The 20,185-nt window shown below is 43.3% G+C and overlaps 1 protein-coding gene across 1 annotated transcript in view; it reads right to left on the bottom strand.

Annotated features, from left to right (window-relative positions):
* SYT17 (synaptotagmin 17) overlaps nucleotides 1-20,185 on the bottom strand; it is a 91,781-nt gene that overhangs the window by 22,230 nt on the left and 49,366 nt on the right. The window contains exon 7 of the mRNA XM_036767287.1: nucleotides 18,339-18,494. Within this exon, the coding sequence (XP_036623182.1) occupies nucleotides 18,339-18,494 (156 nt within the window). The remainder of the gene's footprint in view (nucleotides 1-18,338; nucleotides 18,495-20,185) is intronic.

Below are 20,185 nucleotides of genomic sequence, written 5' to 3'. Positions count from 1 at the left end.
ATCCTCCTTTGGCAGATAGTTAGTTGTCCAAGGTCACACAGCCAAGACAACAGCAAAACGTCAGTCAGCCAACAAGCATATATTAAGCACCTACTATGTTCTAGGCACTGTGATAAGCACGGGGATACAAAGAAAGGCAACAGATAGTACCTAATACAGTATACTGCATCAAACACATAGGGAGGAGAAGCTGAGCAGGACCACCCCACCTAAATAATTGACTTTCCTTTATGCAGGTCTCATTTGCCAAGAAAAACAAAACAAAACAAAACAAAACAAACAAAGAGCCACAGACAGAACTTCGGAAAGGCTGATTTTTAAGACCTCCTAAGAGTCTCACCCAGTGACCATTGTAAAGCCTTCTTGGCCCATTAAGCTGTGTAGTCCAGGTAGCCTGAAAACCAGATTCTGCTCAAAGAGCGACATATTTTTGTCTGAACAAGGCTTTGTGGTGGAGCCATTTGGACAGTCAGCAGAACTGTTAGGATTTTTTTCTTTTTTTTCTATCCCATTTTAAAGACAAAGCAGCCATCTCCTGTTTCTAAAGTACCCACCCAAAAGCCAGGGCACAGGTGTTGAAATGATGGCAGTGATAAAACAAAGATATTTGGAGATGATTATGGCATCATGGTGTGGGGCTAAATATAAGCAACCATGAACGGAGCTGCCCTCAGCAGGCTGGGAAAAGCCAAATCTGAAATGGGATTATTGCATTCCTATTATCACTTAAACTGCCTTGGAGATGCCCCTTGGCCACACTCACAGGTTGTTGAAATCCAAGGTCCACTGTGATCATTTCTAAAGGGCCATATGAATCCTTTGTTATGAGGAGCAGCTGCACATGCCACAGTAAAAAGAGCCAAGGAGACCTTGTTTGTGCACCAGCTTTGACAGTGGCTCCACGCTCAGCCACCTGTTTCAAGGTGTGAACTTGGCCAAGTCAGTTTCTCTGGGGCTCCAGCTTCCTCATCTGAGGGGATGGATTAATTAATCTCCAAGATCCTTTCTACTTCCTAAGCTATTACAGCAATAGTAGATGAATCTATATTGATGAAATTTTAATTAAATTTCTATCTTCCCTATCTCCTCCCATGTATATCCCCTTATTCTCCATTCACAAAGCCACAGTCCTAGTTCAGCTTCCATGGACTGTTTAAAGAGACTCAATTGATTGACCTGCCTCAAGTCTCACCTCACATTAATATGTCCCCTATTCAGCCATCAAAATTAATTTCCTAAAACATGTCTTCCCACCCCAAGGCAATAAACCCCAGTGTCTTCCTATTGTCTCTAGAATCAAATATAAACTCCTCTGTTGGCATTTAAAGCTCCTTCTGACCTGACCCCTTCTTACCTCCTCAGTCTCCTCTCTATACTTTACTCTCCTTCTTCACACTTTCCTGTCCAGCTACATTGGCCCATTTGCTATTCCTCATATACAACAGTGCTTTGCTTGTTTCTGTGCCTTGTTCCTGGCTGTCCCCCATGCCTGGAAGGCCTCCCCCTCTTGTCCTCTACCTCTCAGATTCCCTAGCTTCCTTCAAGACTCAGCTCAAATCCCGCCTTTTCTACGGGGCCTTTCCCAGCACCCTGCTGCTAATACCTTTCCTTCTCCTACCTTCCATCTCCTCAGTACAGTTATCCCTTCCACTTTGCAACTTTCCCCATAAGAAATTAAATAGGAATTTTGGGGCAGTTTTGCAGAAGCCACAGATGACACATGAAGGCCAGCAGATGACGCAGAGACCATGACCAAATAATTAACCCAAATTTTACAATAAGGTATTGTAAATACCCCATAAAAGAAAAAGAAAAAAATCAGCCTTCTTCTCTGGTATTAATGGAGGGTTAAAAACTTTTACATGGATTTCCCAGATTGTGGTGGGATTTGGGGTGGGGCACCATACCCCTAACCCCCATGGTGTGGAAGGGATAACTGTATATATTTAGTCATTTATATGTTGACTCTCCTATTAGAAGGAGAGTTCTTTGAGATCAGGGAATGTTTCTGCTGTTCTTCATACCCTCAGCACTCAGTGCACATGGTAAGGGTAAAACTGGGCAATGCTGATACATTCTCATCCAGAAGAGACCAGGGAACTGACTTTGGAAAAGTCATTATGGAAGTGCCTTGGGGAGATTAGGAGCATGCAGAGACATCCTATAATTGGCTATGGTCTTCTAGCCATATATGAAGAGGAATCTTTTAGATCAGGTGCATAGCCAAAACAAGAGGCATTCAAAAGGCTAGTCACCCATAACCCATTCCTCCTTTTTGGACTGATATCTTCCTATCTGGCAGCATTCAGGTGAGAGAAGAGAATCAATGTTTAAAGAGAGAGGCCCTCCTGTCAGGGGCCACAGGAGGCCTGAATATGGGCCTCAGTTCTTTGTCTTTCTTTTTTAGGCAAAGAAGAACAGGGATTGAGATCTGAGAGTGGAGCCCAGGCCAGGTTTTGAAGCCAGTACAGCATAGAGGCACTAAGGAATGAGCAGGAACCTATGGCATGCAGACTATTACTGGCTAATACAGGTACTCATCCAGCAGGGATGCTGCATTCGGTCATGAACTTGGAACCAATGCTATATAGCCTACTCTCCTTAGAAAATGAATGTATAGAGGAGAGTGTGCCTCCCTGGTGTTGGGAGACAGGAAGAATGTTTATACTTCTGTTGTTGCTAAATCGTAGAAGTAAATATCTTTTTGAAAAAATTAATCAAGGCTGACTGATTAAATGAAACTGGGACACTAGTCACTGGTGGTTAATAGTAGTGGGAACAGACCAGAATGGGATTAAGCTGCCCTAGAACCCTGTGAGGGTGATATATAGCTGGGCCTTGCTCTGGGAGAGTGAGGCCAGATGACTTTCTACACAAGCATTTAATAAATGCCTTTTGTGGACTAACTCTTAAATGAGACGTTGCTTTTCTGGGGCTTAGAAATGAAGAGGTTTCTGTTACAGGTAAAACTATCCCTAAGTTATGTCGAATCTGATCAGTTACCTCAAGTCCCACACCTAGGAAGTGATATTTGAAGGAGAATCAGGTAATAGTCATAGCTGACATTTATTTACATATGACTCCCACCCTGGTACCAAAGTGACTTTTCCCAAAACTCAGGTCTATGTCATTCTCTTGCTCTACTAGGTCCCGTAGCTTCCTATTATCTCCCGAATCAAACAGAAGCTGTTCTGTTTGGCCTTTTAAGCTTTTCACAACCTGGTCCCAACCTCCCTTGGCAGCCTTTTTATATATCACTGCCCTTTATGAATTCTATGGCCTGGACAAATGGCCCTCTTGGTTGTGCGCCTCACACATGACACTACAAATCTCCCATTTCTATGCCTTTGCACAAACTCTTCCTCATGTATTGAACTACTCCCTCGTCACATACGTGTTCTAGTCAACAAACCTTTATTCAGCACCTACTATGTGCCAAGCACCATGTCAAGCACTGGGGATACAAAGAAATGCAAAAAAATAGTCTCTGCTCTCAAGAAGCTCCCAGACTAATAATAAGGGGAAAACACATGACCAGCTGTGGGCAAACAAGGAGTAGCTAGGTGGCTCAGTGGATAGAGTGCCCAGCCTACAGTCAGAAAGACTCAAGTCTGGCCTCAGACACTTAGGAGCTGTGTGACCCTGGGCAAGTCACTTCACCCTGTTTGCCTCAGTTTCCTCATCTGGAAAAATGAGCTAAAGAAGGAAATGGCAAACCACTCCAGCACCTTTGCCCAGAAAACCCTAAATTGGGTCATGAAGAGCTGGACATGCAACGACAGAATAACAAAAATGGACAGCAAGATCTAGACGGGACCGAGTGAAGACAAACAGCAGAGGGAAGGGACTATAATGAAGAGGGACTGGGAATATTGTTCAGTGGCTAGAGCTCTGGGCCTGGAGTTCAAATCCAGTCTAGGACACTCACCAGCTGTGTATGATCCTGGGCATTTTCCTCGTCTGTGGAATGGCACCTCCTTTCCCAGGGTTGTTGCGAGGATCCGGCGCACCATAACTACTACAGAACTGTTCACTATTATTATACAATCTAGATTTTCTAGCTTCCTTCAAACCTCAGCTCAAGGAGCACTTCTTATCTGACCCCTTCTGACGCTAAGGTCTCTCCCTACAGGAAATGAATACTAATAGCCAATATTGAGAATTTTACTAGCATTTATACAGCGTGTCAAGGTTTGTGAGACACTCAACAAATATTTCATCGCATCTCCACCACAAGCCTAGAAGGTAAGTGTTCTTGTCACCTTCATGTTATAGGTGAGGTAACTGAGGCAGAGGTTAAGTAACTTCCAGGGTTATACAGCTAGTAAATATCTGAGGCCATATTCTGGACTCCGGGTCTGGGTGCTATCTACTTCATATAGCTAAAAATTACCTTGTATTTATGCTGTCTATATACATACATATATATACATACATACATATATTCACACATATACACACAGATATACATAGATTGTTGTTGGTGTCCAGTTGTGTCTGACTCTTCATGACCCCATTTGGGGTTTTCTCATCAGAGACACCACAGTGGTTTGCCATTTCCTTCTCTAGATCATTTTACAGAAAAGGAAACTGAGGCAAACAGGGTGAAGTGACTTGCCCAGGGTCACATAGCCAGTAAGTGTCTGAAGCCAGACAAGAAATCATGAAGAGGAGTCTTTCTGACTCCAAGCCCAACAGTTTATACACTGTGCCAGCTAGATTCCCATCATTTTATATGTGTGTGTATGCATGTGTGTGTATATATATATATGTGTGTGTGCATGTGTATATGCATGTGTGTATGCATGTGTATATATGTGTGTGTGTATGCCTGTATATGTATGTGTGAATGTGTATATGTGTATGCATGGGTGTGTGCATATATGTGTTTATACATATCTATTCACATACACATAGACACACACATGCTACAGATTAGAAAAAAGAACAGAATGGTTAAGTGATCCAGGTCACAGAACCACTCAGCTCACCTCTTGTGACTCTAAAACCCCATTTCCATTATGCTACAATACCTCCTCACTAGTTGAGTCAATTCAATCCAATTTACTTTTTTAAAAACCACATATTAAGGACCTCCTCAGGACAAGGCACTCTGCTACATTGTTGCTGTTCATTCTTCCTTTCTGAAGACCAACGATATCATGGGTGGTGTCTTGACTTGATTTGCACATGAGCTGGATTCAAGTGAGGGGGAGTTGCACAAAGTCTCTCTTTGTCAGCCTTGCTCTCTCTCCCTGAGTTAGTGGTAGGACAAAAATCAGGATGACTGGCAATGACCTGGAATGCAATGGTGACCTTGGTGTCTTTGATGTCTGACCAAGCTTTAAGCACTCCACAGTACCTGCTTCAGCCTGCTTCATGGCCATTGGAACAAATTGTTCTTATCCGCCCATTCTTATGGAGGAAAGTCTTCACATGCTTGGGGTAGGCATTCCCCTAACTCACTGACGGGTTTGAAGCCTGTCAGTTACCCTCAAACTAGTTTAGCCCATCTGCTGAGATGGATGGTTATATCAAGGTATGGCATACGACAGGTTCCTGGAGCCACAGGTAAGAGCTGGGTGGATCAGGTAGACACCAAAGAGCAGCCCTGAAAAGGGCTCAGCAGCTCTCACACCAGAGGTGTTAGTCCTCCTGAAACACCTCAAACACCCTGTTGTGCCAGATGCTGAACATGCAAAGATAGGAACAAAAGGAGTTTACATTCTGCTAGGGGAAAATAATAAATCAAATGTATATAGGATTTAAGGTGTCTTCCTGAAAACAACCCTGTTTGCAGGTTTGGGGGGATTTAGGGCAACACTAGATCTGTGATGCAATGATTTCTTCAGTGGAGGAAACTCCCGAGAGAAAATTCTATCTACAAATGCAGATGAGCAATTCCTCTGTAATTTATACAGTCTCACTGATTTGCTAAGGGGCACCAAAAAGTTAAGTGACTTGCCCAGGGTATCACAGCCAGTAGGTGCCAGAGACTAGACTGAAATCCAGGTATTTCTGATTCCAAAGCCTGTCTCTATCCCATGTGACCTCACTGTCTCACCACTGCAAGTGGAGTAATCTCCACTATTTTCAGATAAGGATCATGTAGATTGAAGAAGTCAGATAACGCAATCACTAGTGTTCAATTCTTTAGAAAAAAAAATCTGAGTCTTACATTCATAGTCAATTTACAAAATCCCTGTCCTATGTCCTTCCCCCAAACCCAAGGAATCCCCTACCTCCCCCTCCCTCAATTCAGGCTCCATGTTATCTTTCACTGTAACGTTCTTCCCTTCCAAAATGGCTAATACACATTTTAACCTCTTTTCCCCTGGATGACATGTTTTCAGATCAAACACATAATATCACCTGCTCTAGAGCCCAGTTCCTCCAGAGGAGGCCCTTTTTCTAGATTTCTAGAGGATCTTACCCTAATGAGGATTGACTAACATTTCTATCTTGCTACTATATGAGTCTGAATCAACCTATCCATATCAATGCAGAGGACATCAAAACCCAAATGGAAGATTATGGGGTATCAGTCCAATCTGCCCACACAGCTCCACAAAGGCACTTAATGAAATGCTTGTTGACTGACTGCCTGATATTCATTCCCCCTCTTCTCAAAATAGATTTCCAGTAAAAACCCATCATTGAAACCTTCCGTGTATGAGTAAAATGACCTGAGTTAAATAACTGTAGATTCTAATGACAGTGGCTAGAGTTGATATCCCAGACCTAACTTCCAGGATTTGGCCAGGGTCATGTTAAAAAAACACAGGTCATGAGGCTGCAAGATTCCACACAGTAGAAAGAGCACTAATTAGTGCTTAGTTAGAGCTTAATTAAGCTCCAGTCCTGTTTCTGCTACTTACTCCCTTACATTATTTTGGTCAAGTGATTTCGTCTTTGTGAGTCTCGATTTCTTCATATGTAAAATGAGAAGGTTGAACTGAGATTCCTTCCAGCTCTAGGTGATGCAGCCAATAGAATGCTGGACTTGAAGTCAGGAAGATGTGAGTTCAAATTCAGCTTCAGACCCTTACTAGCTTGGAACCCTGGGCAAGGCCCTTAACCTCTCCTTTGTAAAATGAAGGTTGTAAGGATAAAATAGGATCTTTGCCAAATACTCTGCACACCTGAAAGCGCTAACATAAAAGCTAGCTATTATTACTATAATTGTGACGATTCCATAATAAGAGCAAACATAGAGAATAGACGCAAGTGTTCCATTCATGCAGCTCATATGTTGTTGCTGTTTTAAACCAGTAAATAATGTTTCTTGAACTTTCACCAAAAGCTACATGCTATGCAAACTGACTATATTCTACCCTGGCTGAAAGAAGGGAGCAGATCCTGTTTAGGGCTTTTCTAATAGACCTGAATTTTATTGAGTTGGCACTGGCCAGACCCCAGTATTTTAAGGCTTGAGCTTCCTAGGCCATGAATATCAGCTGCCCTGCTTGTGTAAAGTCAAGTCTGGTAGGAAAACAGCCAGAAGGGAAGAGAAGATGCTTTCAGGTGATTATTTTGTTCCAGACTGATGAGATCTCAGCTGCGCCCTTCATCTGGAACCAACTGCATAACGAGAGGTGACATGGGCAGCTCAATCCAAAGGCTGTTTCCCCTTTAGCTAGACTTAAAAGGCTGTGTCTTGGGGTTCTATTTTTTCCATTTAAATACTGGCTACAGGGCATGTGTTTAACAAATCCTTAACTTTCCATCTGTATCTCCCAGGGGAAACCTTCCCTGAACATCCTTTGGTTCAAATCCATTGAAATCATTAATCAGACATTCAGATGGAAGGAAAAGCCCCAGGAGAAGCTCAGTCAGTTGGCTGGGGCTCACCCGAAGCTCAGTGAGACTCAGCACTGCCAATTTTAACCAGAAGCATCTGTTAGAATTGATGCTTCTCACCTCTTAAACCTTCTGGTTGCCACACATAGCCGCTTTGAGAACAGGTTTGAGGGTCCCTAGGGGGACTAGTGAGCACTCTGATATTCTATCTCTGGTCTAGTCTTTTCTCCTGGGTGGCTTCCTTCTGCTTAAGCAACATGGTACAGTTTGGGGGGGGGGGGGTGGGAGTGAGTGGAACTGGGTTTGAATCCAGATCTGCTACATACATCCCAGGTAACCTAAGACCAATCATTTAACCTCTCTGGGTTTCAGTTGTCTACCTGGAAACTGAAGGGGCTGAACTAGATTGGTCATGAGCTCCTGATTGAATATGGCAACTTCTGGCTTTGGCCAGGGAACCATGTTGCCCCTCTCCCCATTGCACCCTGCTGCACGTATCAACATAATAAAAGAAAGAAAATGTGGGAACCAAATTCATGTGATTCTTCACTTGTATTGTGAGCCATTAAATCACATCCTCCCTTGACCCCGACCCTGCCAAAGGCCTTTATTCTTTTTACAATGGTCCACATATGGAATCATTAAATTCCACCTCCTCTAAGAAGCTTTCACTGACCACCTGACCCAGAAGTTTCATGGGATTTCCATCTAGAAGGGACCTCAGAAGTCAGCCCATTCAATCACCTCATTCCATCAGTGAATAAGCTAAAGTCTAGGAAAGTGAACTAACTTCCTCCTCATCCCTGTCTTTTAGAGTCTTCACCTGCTTGAGCAAAACTCCCTTCTCCATAACTACCTCTTCCCACATTCTCATTCCTATCCAGCCTAGCCCAACTCTTCTCTAGGTGTTAGCCTCCTCTAACCCCACCCTTCCCACTATGACCTCTGGAACAAATCACCCTCTTTCTGCCATCTGGAACTCAACAAAGCCCAGCCATCTCCTGAAGACATCCTGTGCCAGCCACCCTATTCAGTGCTGACTGCCCCTCCTCTAATGCCATCCCTAACCCCACTCCCACCCTCCAACACACAGTGCCAAGAGGAGTTCATATACTTCTTGCCCAATAAACATTGGCTGCTTGATTACAAGTTCAAGATCATAGAGACAGAATAGTTTGGAATGAGATAAGTTCTAAAGTGTGAACATCTCCCAGTGTTACTTCCAGACTCTTCCTGTGCTCATAATCTGGCACTCTTCAAGAAAGTAAAAGTATAAAAAGACTAGAGGGGTGTTTTCACTACCCTCAACCTGCCATAAGATCTAGCCACAATGGTCTTCTTACTGTTCCTCCCACACATTCCAGGTCAACCCTAGTCATCCTGACTTTTGTCTTGCCATTAGACTAAATACAGTGGGTGTCAAGTAGAGCAGCTCTAGATAATTTTAATAACCCCACCTAAATGGCCCTAAAGAAGGACAGGGGCCCAAGGTACCACTGAGAGTATAAACTAGAGGCTCTTCTGTAGGAGGTGCTGATGAAGGAGAAAAGCACAAGACTCAAGTACAGAGGTGGGGTAAGGGAAACAGATTTACCCCAACCCAACCTCATATTGAGAACTAAAACCTGATTAGAAGATGAGAAGGGCAGGGTGCTTCTTGAGCAAGTTTCCATGAGGTCAGAAAGCAGTTGAAACTGTAGTGCCAGGGGGTAACCCTGTAATGGGTAGTAAAGTGGGACTTTTTGTTATCTTTTGTTTTGGAATGCTTCTCAGCACTAAGGCAATCAAGTGCCTTTGAGTCTTGCCTTTGTTTCAAACAAGAATCTTTGATTGAATTGGGAGTTTTTGATGACCTGCTTAAGTCATGGAAATGCCTAGGTCACATGGGTTTGAGTCGCATGGTTGTGTATATATACTCTGAGGTTAGCATTTTGCTTGGGGCTCACTCACTGGAAGAGTGTCATGTGATTTGACCACAGGAGACTCTGAGTAGTCATTAAGGAGCACCTCCGGCTTTGAAAAACCCAGATGTTGGTGCTTCTCTCTCTGGTAACTATGTATATAATGTCTTGGACAGACAGCTAGAAGCCTGTCTGCTGATTTGTGTTATTTTGCTCTCTTCCTATAATTTCTGCTTGTAATTTCTGTTTGTGTTTCTCTGAAGGTCAGGGTGCTGACTTTTTCGCCTGACCTAAGTGAATGATATATCTATGTTTAATTAAAGTGAGATTGTAAACCCCTTAAAGTTGCTTTCCTTAGAAAAGCAGATCAAAGAACCTATGCTAGCAGCCCTCCTGTGTACTGGTATTATTGGCCTTACACAGCCACAGTAGCAGCCAGTAGCATTGATGTTACAAATCCTTGGATGGCCCTGTGTTAAAATTGGCTACAAGGAGGCTCCATGTCTCCAGTCAAGACAACGGACCTCTCAGGCATCCTCCTGCCCTATCCCCAATCCCCTACTGTCTGGATAGGCCTCTGAAGAAAGACTGAGGAGCTAGACTTTGAGACCCTGCTGGCCGGGCACTACAAAACATGATAACATATTTAGACACTCTTTCATCATTTTCAAAACATTTTCCCTATTAAATTTTGAGCTCCTGGAGAGCATGGCCTGTCTTTAACCTTTTTTATATCTCCAGTGCCTGATATATGTTTTTGATTGGTTGGCTATTAAAATTTATTGATGGTGGAGCAATTAGAGCTTGGTAAGACATTGAAGATGCCAAGGCCATCCATTGCATGTCAAGCCACTGCACTTCAATAACTGGAGACTTTGTGAAATTCTGCCTCACTTAAATCCAATCCATGAGCAAGTCAAGACATCAGCCCATGATGCCATAGGTCCCCTTCGAGATGAAGGACGAGCAACAATAACGCGACACTCCTTTGTACCTTTTCAATGACACATGCCAGGAATGCTTTCCCTCCTTATCTCCTCCTCCTGGGTTCCCTGGTTTCCTTCAAGACAGCTCAACTTTCCTGGTTCTTTCTTCTGCTAACATCTCTCCCCTAAGATCACCTTCTACTATCTATATTTCATCCATATAGAGCTGTCTGTATGTGAGCTCCCTAAGAACAGGAACCATGTTTTTGCCTTTCTTTGTATCTTTAGCACTTAACATAATGCCTGGCACATTAAATAAATGCTTGCTTACTGACACTAACACCTCAAACTCAACATGACCACAACTTAATTTATCATTTCCACCCCAATAACTGCTTTATTTTTGTTGATGGCACCACTAACATCCCAGTCGTTCAACCTTGAACCCTCAGATTCATATTCCCTGTTCCTCATTCCAGGTAGTTGCCGAGTATCAAATATTCCACGATACTTCTTATATTCATCTCTTCCTTCTGATTGTCTGCAATCACTCCAGTTCAGGCCTTTGTCTCTTCTCCCCCAAACTGTTGTAATAGTCCATGAATCGGTCTTCTGTCACCCATCTATTTACCCTTTCCAAGCATTTCATCCTCCACACCACTGCCTAAGAAAGCTTCCTCATATACTTATTACTATTATGATGCCACTTCCTTACTCACAACTGTCAGGGGCTCCCCGTTGCCTGCTGCCATTTGAGTCCTCCACAACCTGGCTCCAAGCCTGCAGTTCCAGTGTTACTTCACGGTACTCGGTTCAGCCAGACTGATCTCTCCATTGGCTGGCTCTGACCTCTCCAAACTCCGGGGCTTTGCTCATGTTTTTCCCCTATTTGTAATGGACTTTCCATGCGTGCACACATGTACACAGATACAACACACACCTCTACACCTCCCTCAATCTAGTAAATTCCTTCCCTTATTTCCAAGGCCCAACTCAGGTACCATTTTCTCCCCAAAGCTTTCTCTAAGCTCTGTATTCCACATGAAATTGGATTATTTGTCCTCAAATCTCTCAAAGCACTTCACTGAGTCCTGTGCATGTATTACTCGGTCTCCCTTATATCTTGTTTGTATACACATCTTTCCCTGACTAGACTCCAGGATAGGAGGATTGGTAACATAGCTCTCTTCATATCCCTAGAGCATAGTACATATAAAATGTTTGTCAAAGTGAAGCATATTGAGAAAGTTAAAGGAATGGGAAAGTAAAAACTATAATGATATTGTGGTGAAGCTTGGGGACAGAGAAGAAGGACAGGCTGTGGCTGAGGTTGCTCCTTCATACATAAGAACTCTACTCACAGCTCTAAAAAGTCCTCTAGCAACATGTAAAAACAAGAAAAAATTATTATCTTTCTACCCAATGGATTTTATCCCTCCGCAATATACTAGGCTTGGGTATCATTCTTTTTTTTAATCTTGAATCCTAGAAATCCTTTATGTCCTCACCTTTAAAAAGAGGGAGGGAGGGAGGGAGAGAGGGAGGGAGGGAGAGAGGGAGAGACGGAGAGAGGGAGAGAGAGAGAGAGAGAGAGAGAGAGAGAGAGAGAGAGAGAGAGAGAGAGAGAGAGAGATTAAAGACGGCTCCATGGCCCCACTCAAACTTTGTGGCTCCCACCTACTTGACCCTTGGTGCCTTCTTCCCAAGTCACAGCTTGTGTTGCTGCTCACCTCCCTCTCTCCACATTTCACTCAACCTTTGGGCCTCCCTCCTCTTCACCTTGCTCCAAGGAAACACTATACAATACTTTCCTTTCAGTTCATAGCTGTTGCTAGTCCCCATTTATTCCCCTCCTAACTCAATACTTATGCCTTCCTCTCTCCATGAACGACCTCCCCTCTATGCTTCCCGCTCAGGCCACAGATGATGCTACAGCCCACCTACTTTCATCTTCCATGTCCCTACATTCAACCCCTGTGACTCCCTCTTAGGTCACAGTTATACAGCTACTACTTTTTTCTTCCTTCCTGCCCCACTTCAACCCCTGTGTCTCCCTTTCAAGACTTGTGCCTCCATCTCAGGCCACACAGATGCCACTGCTGCCCACTCTTTTCTTCTATGCCCCCACTAAGCCCTTTCCCATCCCTCCCCAGGCCCCCAATGGTGATGCTGCCCACCCACACTCATTCCACACTCCTGTTTTCCCCTGCTCTCTTCTTCCATACTCAATTCGGGCTGCAGCTACTATGCCCATCTGGTACATCTTCTCTCCCTTCCTGTCCCACTCAACCCATGTGTCTCCCTTCTAGACCATGACAGCTGCTGCTGCTGCTATTGGCCTCCTCCTCATTTCCTCCCTCCTTCCCTCACTGTAGCTACCTAGCTTCTTTCTTGTTTTTGTGTCTTGTCTCACCAGAAAATCTAATTAACCAATTTAGTTCTGCTGCTGCAGAAGGCCAAGTAATAATAGAAAACAGAGCAAGTGGCCTTCCTTGCTCCCACCACAGATGCCTGAGAGACCTCTGAATACCCCAGTAAGACTGAGAAGCCTATGAAGTACAGCGACTGATGCAGAATTCTTGTTGAAATGCAAAGTAATGGTGCCTCACTCTTCTCAGTCTCCTTTGCCTGATAATCACACATATCCCAGCCCCTAACTATGGTTGTACCCCCAATCTGTCAAAGACCCTCCCCTGGCTTCTCTCTCTGCATTCTCTCACTTGGAGATCTTGAAAGCTCCCTTGGGTTTAATTATCGTCTACACAGATGGTTCCCAGAGTTACATATCTCTGAGCTCCAATCCTGCTTCACCGATTGCCTATTGGTTATTTCATATCCAATTCCCAGAGGCACCTCAAACGCAGTATGTCTAAATCAGAGCTCATTATCTTTTCCCACCTCTGAATTTCTTTTATGGTGTCACCATCTTTCTATTCACCCAGCTTTGCAATCTCAGTGTCATCTTTGACTTCTCACTCTATATATCCAATCAATTGTCAAATTTCATATCATTTCTACCCCTACAATCTCTATCGCATCCATCTTCTTCTCTCTACCTACATAGTCATCATCTTTGTTCAAGTAGGTCTTTAGCAACTCTCACTTGTACTATGAAAAAGCCATCTTTACTAGTGAAGTGAGAAGAACCAGGAGAACATCGTACACAGTAATGGCAGTATTGTAGTGATGATCAACTATAAAAGATACAGCTACTCTAATCCAGACAAGGCTCCAAGAAAACTCCAAAGGACTCATGATGGAAAATGCTCTCACCTCCAGAGAGAGAGCTGACAAACTCTAAGTGCAGATTGAAGCACCATTTTTGCACTTTCGTTATTCTTCTTGGTGCTTTGTTTATTTGTTTGTTTGCAACATGACTATTATGGAAATGTTTTGCATGATTTTCACATGTATAATTGATATCACACTGCTTGCCTTCTCAATGTGTGGGGGAAGGGTGGACAAGAGGGAGAAATCAGAACTCAAAATTTAAAAAAAAAATAAATGTTAAAAATAATTTTTTTAAAGTTAAGAAAAAGCCCTATACTGTTCCTCAAGTCTCTGCCCTCTCCAATCCATCCTTCACATAGCTGCTAAATTGGCCTCCCTGAAGTACACATCTGACCATGTTATTCTCTGGCTCAATTACTTTAGTCATTGAGCGCCCAATTAGTTCTAGGATCAAAATACTGCTTGGCCTTTAAAGTCCTTCATAACCTGGCTCCAACCCATCTTTCCTGCCTTATGTATACTTCCCTTCTGCAGAAAGGGCAATATCTACTAGGGTGCTAGTCAGGGGGGATGAGCTTGCCTCTCGTAAGGCGCTACCCCACGTTAGCTAAGATAGATGAGGTTTGAACTTTAAAAGGTACTAAAATCACACTCAAGACAAAGTTCCCAGGACACTGAGGCTTGAATTACTGACATAGCGTCCTGGTGGTCTAAGAAAAAAGCCAGTACAGTCAGGAGCTCTTCCCTTGGCACCTTCTTGTCATTATGGTGAATGCTGAGTCAAGGAAGCTTTGACCAACTAATTCAATGCTGTAGCCTTTGCTGAATTTCCTTTCCATGCTATGGTTAAGTAAATTTCCTTTTGTTAGCTATTAGATGGTCTGTGAATGTCTCATGTCGTTCTAATCCCTAAACTGAATCACCACCAGAGCAGCCTGAATTGCGCCTGATCTTTATAAAACCCTTTGCAGACTCTGCAGACTGACCAATTTGGTCTTGTTCCTGTCCCTCACATTCTATATCCAGTACCAGCATCTTTACCCAGACTGGCCCCCATGCTTGGAATGCACATGCTTCTCACCACTACCTCTTAAAACCCCCTAGTTTCCTTTCTGGCTCAGCTCAAGCATCACCTTGTACATGGAGCCTTTCCTGACCCTCCCCAGCTGCTAGTGACCTCCCTCCCACATAAATGCCCCACCTTCTACTCCCTCAAATTCCCTTGTATTTATTTTGTTAAGATGATTTACATAAATGTTCTCTTCTCCAATTGAATAACACAACACAAACTCCTTGAGTACAAATGGATAATTTTGTCTTTGTACCCAGGACCAAGGACAGTGCCTGGTGCTTAGAGGAACTCAGATGTTTATCCACAGGTTACTTATATACATTATCTCATTTGTGTGGTACAGGCATTATTTTGAAGATGAGGAAACTGAGGCCCAGAATGACTAAGAGTGGAGACAATATTCAGGTCTGGAAAATGCTCAGAATGGGTTCAGACACTGGAGTAATTCCATCGTGTGAAAGCAGTGTTCATTGTGAGGCATTTCCTTTGGATGATTTTGTCCCTAATCAACTCAAATTTCATTCTTTTTACCTATTTAAAAGTAATAACCCAGCAGCCTCAATCCCAGCCTTCAATTTCTTTTGATAGAATAAAGTTTCACTGAATTTCCCTTATGGCTTCTGGGTTAAGAATTTGCTATTTTAGGGGTTGAACTTTTTTTTCCCTTCCTACCTTCTTTTGATTCTAGATATGGAAATCACCTGACTGAAAATTACAGGAAGAGGAATCTTCTTGACGCATAAAAGAAGACGTTCAGGAAGCCAGGAATACCAGCCAAAGCTTAATTACAGCCTTTTACTAAGGAATCTCTGTGCAAAAATTTAAATTGCTGCTCAACCTCACTTTTGTGATGAAATGTTTGGAAACAAGATAATGGGTTGGATTTCGGCATTTCAGACGGGAGTCATTTCTGTTATTTAAAAATGAAAAGCTCCAAAATTCTGTGGGTTTGAGTCCTGTTGTAATGTAGATTTGCCCAGATACCCACCGATTCACTCGATTTTTCCCAGACCATACCCCATACCTTTATCCCAGGGGTCTGACAAGCTTCTCTAGCACTCATCATAGGAGATCCTGAAACCCTGACTCCTCAAATGTTTCTTATACTAAAAAAGTTCATATCACTTAGTGTGTGACCACTGGATGGAATGGAGGGAGGGTGTGGACAGAGAGAGGCAACACAGTTAAGGTGATGGCACTATTAGAGAGGTCGCCAGGATTGAGCCAGGCCCAGCCACAGAGGTGCTCACCAGGGGCACAACCAAGAAATAGGACTGGCTAGGAAGCTCCAAAGGAGTTCATAATCTTTTTGCATGTCCTCAACCTCTTTGGCACTCCAGTGAACCCTATGGACCCAGTAATGTTTTTGGATGCAAAAATAAAATACATGAGATTATAAATGAAACCAATTATGCTGAAATACAGCTACCAAAATAGTTTTTAAAATCAGTTCATGGATCCCAGGTTAAGAAACCCTGCGCTAGGAGCATCTCTATCTTAACTAACTTTTCTGGCTATCTAGGTACTCTGTTAGAAGGTAAACTACAAACTCAATTGTCTCTAAACGGCTAAAGGAAAACAAGTGAAATCAGGTCCTGAGGCAAAGCCCTATACTCAATGGCCATGATTCAAAATGGGTTCACAGGATTCTGAGCCAGAAAGTACACTAGAGATCACCTAGCCTAACCCTTTTCATTTTACATTTTACTGAGACTCAGAGACATCAAATATTTCCCCTCCAAGTACTTATACTTCGCACACAGCCCTTGGCTTATACTTACAAGTCTATTTTTCCGTGTATTTAGTCTCTATAACTTTTGAGTGTTGTGTCCTGTCACCCTCCTATCTTTCTTTAGGTTCATTCACATGACTGCTTTTTGTCTTAGTCTGAAAGTTTTCCTACATCAGGAACCTCTTCTTAACTTGATCTATATGGCACAGGGCCTGCAGCAACAGGAGGTCACCAAATGTTTTTGGCTGACTGGTTCATTGATTAGGTAAAGACCTTTTGGGTGGTAGGCACGGAGGCCAGCCAGTACATAAAATAATGCCTGACATTTACATTTTGCAAAGTTTTTAGTATACATTCTATCAGCTGAGCTTTACAAGAATTTTGTGACATCGGAAGGTACTGCTGATATCAGCATTATTCCCATCTTACAGATGTGTAAACAGGCTGAGAGAGGTCCAGTGACCGACTAACCTGTGGTCACATAGTTAGTAAGAGATAGAGACAGGATATAAATGTGTGTTTTCCTAAAGCCCAGGACTCTGTCCACTATGCCACAAGCATCTTAGTGATGAAGCTGTGCTCACAAAACAAAAAGGTTTACTTGCTTCCCAGGTCCCTTCCATTCACTGATGAAGGAACACCAGCCTAAGAGTCAGGGTGCTTATGGGCTTGAATCCCAGCTCCATCTATGTTCATAGGAAGGGCTCTGCCAACTTAAAACATTATATCAAGCCAGGGATGATGACAATAAATTTTCCATGTGACTTCTGCTCCCTCCCCCCAGGGGTCTCAATCAATGAACTAGTCATCTGAAAGCTTTATGATCTTATCTGGCCCACAGATGGGGGAAGAGCCAAACAAACTGTAGGAATCAATGCAATAGACTCTTACTAGTCCATAAGAGACAATGGATTTGAAGAATTATTTCAGAGAAGCACAGGAAGAGTTATATGAACTGATGCCGTATGGAGCAAACAGAACCAGATAAACAATATATGCAATCTCTACAACAACATAAATGGAAAACACGACAACAACAACAACGAAAAGCCAAAACACTGTGTCATTATAGTGATGAAAGAAACGCTGTATAATTATAAATCTTGTCCCTGAAAAAAAGATGGGGAAAAAAGGTCCTTTCCTTCCGTCCTTAGAGAAGTAGGGGACTGTGGGTATAGAAAGCTGCAAATACTGTCAGATGCAGCTAATGAGTTGCTTAGTTTTGTTGAATTGTTTCCTTTTTTTAAACATTCCCTTTCTTTTCATATTTTTTTTACAAGAGATGACTCAATGAATAGAATATATTTGGAAATGGAGTTGGTTAGTTTGGTTAAATTGCTCTCTTTTTTAAAATTTCATTTTCTCTTTATATTTTGTTACAAGAAAAACACTGGCTCCGAACTCAGAGGCACTGAGTTCAAATACTATCTCAGATGCTCCCTATTTGCGTGACCTCAGGCAATTCACTGAACCTTCCTGGACCTCCGTTTTCTGCATCCGTACAATGGGTGGGTTGGGCCAGACAGCTTTTGAGGCATCTTCCAGCTCAGAAGCTATGACCTTATGATCTTCTCCAAGCTAGAAGCTGGCTCTCAGGAAGACACTGTCCCTGAGCAAGGGCAAAAGTGAAAATGGTGACCCAGGGCTCCATCAGGGTCTGAGCTAAGGACACCTACCTGTAAATACTAGGCTGGCGTTTTCAAGTTCTTCCTGTGGGACCTTGAAACTGAATGACTCATTGTAGAAGGGATCGATTGTGCCTCTCATAAAGGAAGTCTTCTTGGTCTTCACAAGTTTGAGTCCGTGTACCAGCTGGATCTTCACAAAGGGGTCTGGGGAGAGAGGTACAAAGGAGACATGGAAGGTCAGAGCCACAGGGACCCTTGGAGGTCCTTCAGCCCAACCCTCTCATTTTACAGAGGAGAAAAGGAGAGATACGGTGAACGCCCAAGACAATAATTGCAAAGCCCTTAACGTAGTGGTGTTTAATAATAGGTGCTTAATAAATACTACTCCTCTCTCCTTTCCTCACCTTCTTCCCAAAATAATTTTGTTATTCAGTCGTGTCTGACTCTTCATGACCCCATGTGGGGTTTTGCTGGCAAAGATACTAGAGTGGTTTGCCATTTCTTTCTCCAGTTCCCTTTTACAGATGAGGAAACTGAGGTAAACAGGGTGAAGTGACTTGCCCAGGGTGACACAGCTCCTCTGAACCTTGGTGATTCTAAGCCCAGTGTTCTGTCCATTTCACCACCTAGCAGACCAGGTTAATAACAGGAGCTTAATAAATGTTCCTCCTACCTCCTCTCCCTATCCTCTTCCCAAGGTCATGCAGTCAGCTAATGCAAATCTAAGACTAGAACTGGGTCTCAGGACTCCCAATTCAGGCTCTTTTGCCAATGGCATAAGCTGGGCCCTGGGGGGAGGGGGGTGAGGAATGGGATTTGGATAGGTAGACGTGGAAAGGGAATATCTTGAAGATAGCTTGTAAGAATGCAGAGGCAGAGGAGGCAAGTCACCCCTGGGAAATATTTAAGCAGAAATAACACTATGCATAGGGAGCAGGGTTAGGGGACTAGACCTGTGATCTGATTGGCAGGAGGAATTCCCAAATGAGAAAACTCATTCTACCGAGGGAGGTTAGGGCTTTGTCTGCAACTGATAATCTTGGAGAGTTGGCCTGTCGCACTGAATAGTTCAACGACTTGCCCAGGGTCACGCGGCCAGTCTGTGTCAGAGGCAGGACTTTAATCTAGCTCTCCATCTACTACCCCGTCTGTCTCTCTAGTAGTGAGCAGCAGTATGAAACAAGGCTAGAAAGGCGAAGCTAGACTATGCAGGATTTTAAATGCCAGGCTAAGGAGCCTACATCTTATCCTTGAGGCAATAGGGGGCCCCTGAAGGTTTTTGGGTAAGGGAATTACATAGTCAGACCCATGCTACAGGGAGGTTACTTGGGTAGCTGTGTGGAGGATGGATTGAAGAGAGGAAAGGGAGGAGACTAACATCCTAAAATGTAAGCCAGTGAAATGATCCTGGTGAGAGGTAAAGAGGGGCTGGATCCGAGTGGTGACAGGGTGAGGAGACAGGAAAAGACTGATATAAGATCTGTTACAGAGGGAGAGTTGACAAGAGAGATAATTGGTTGGATTGGGAGAAGGAAGTAAAGAAGAGAGAAATTTCCAAGACAACCAAGTTTTCGAAGGATAGGCTAACTGGGATGATAGTGGTGCCGTCCACAGAAATAGGGAGATTAGGAGGCAGAGTCAGCTGAGGAGGAAAGATTAGTTCTGACTGAGCCCATTACCTCATCCGACCCTTATGACAGCACTACCTCCACTGAAGGAAAATGACCTGCCCAAAGCTATACGGCCAATTCGTAAAAAGCCAAAAGTGGAATCTCCAGACAGTACTTTTTATGAGGAAAATGATATAATGGTTAGGAAGCTGGATTTGAAGCCAGGAAGATGTGAGTTCAAATCCCACTTCAGATATTTACTAGCTCTGTTACTGTAGGCTTCCT

This window comes from Trichosurus vulpecula, chromosome 1 (assembly GCF_011100635.1).
Source record: "Trichosurus vulpecula isolate mTriVul1 chromosome 1, mTriVul1.pri, whole genome shotgun sequence".
Lineage (NCBI taxonomy): Eukaryota > Metazoa > Chordata > Mammalia > Diprotodontia > Phalangeridae > Trichosurus > Trichosurus vulpecula.
This window is presented reverse-complemented; position numbering and strand designations above follow the sequence as displayed.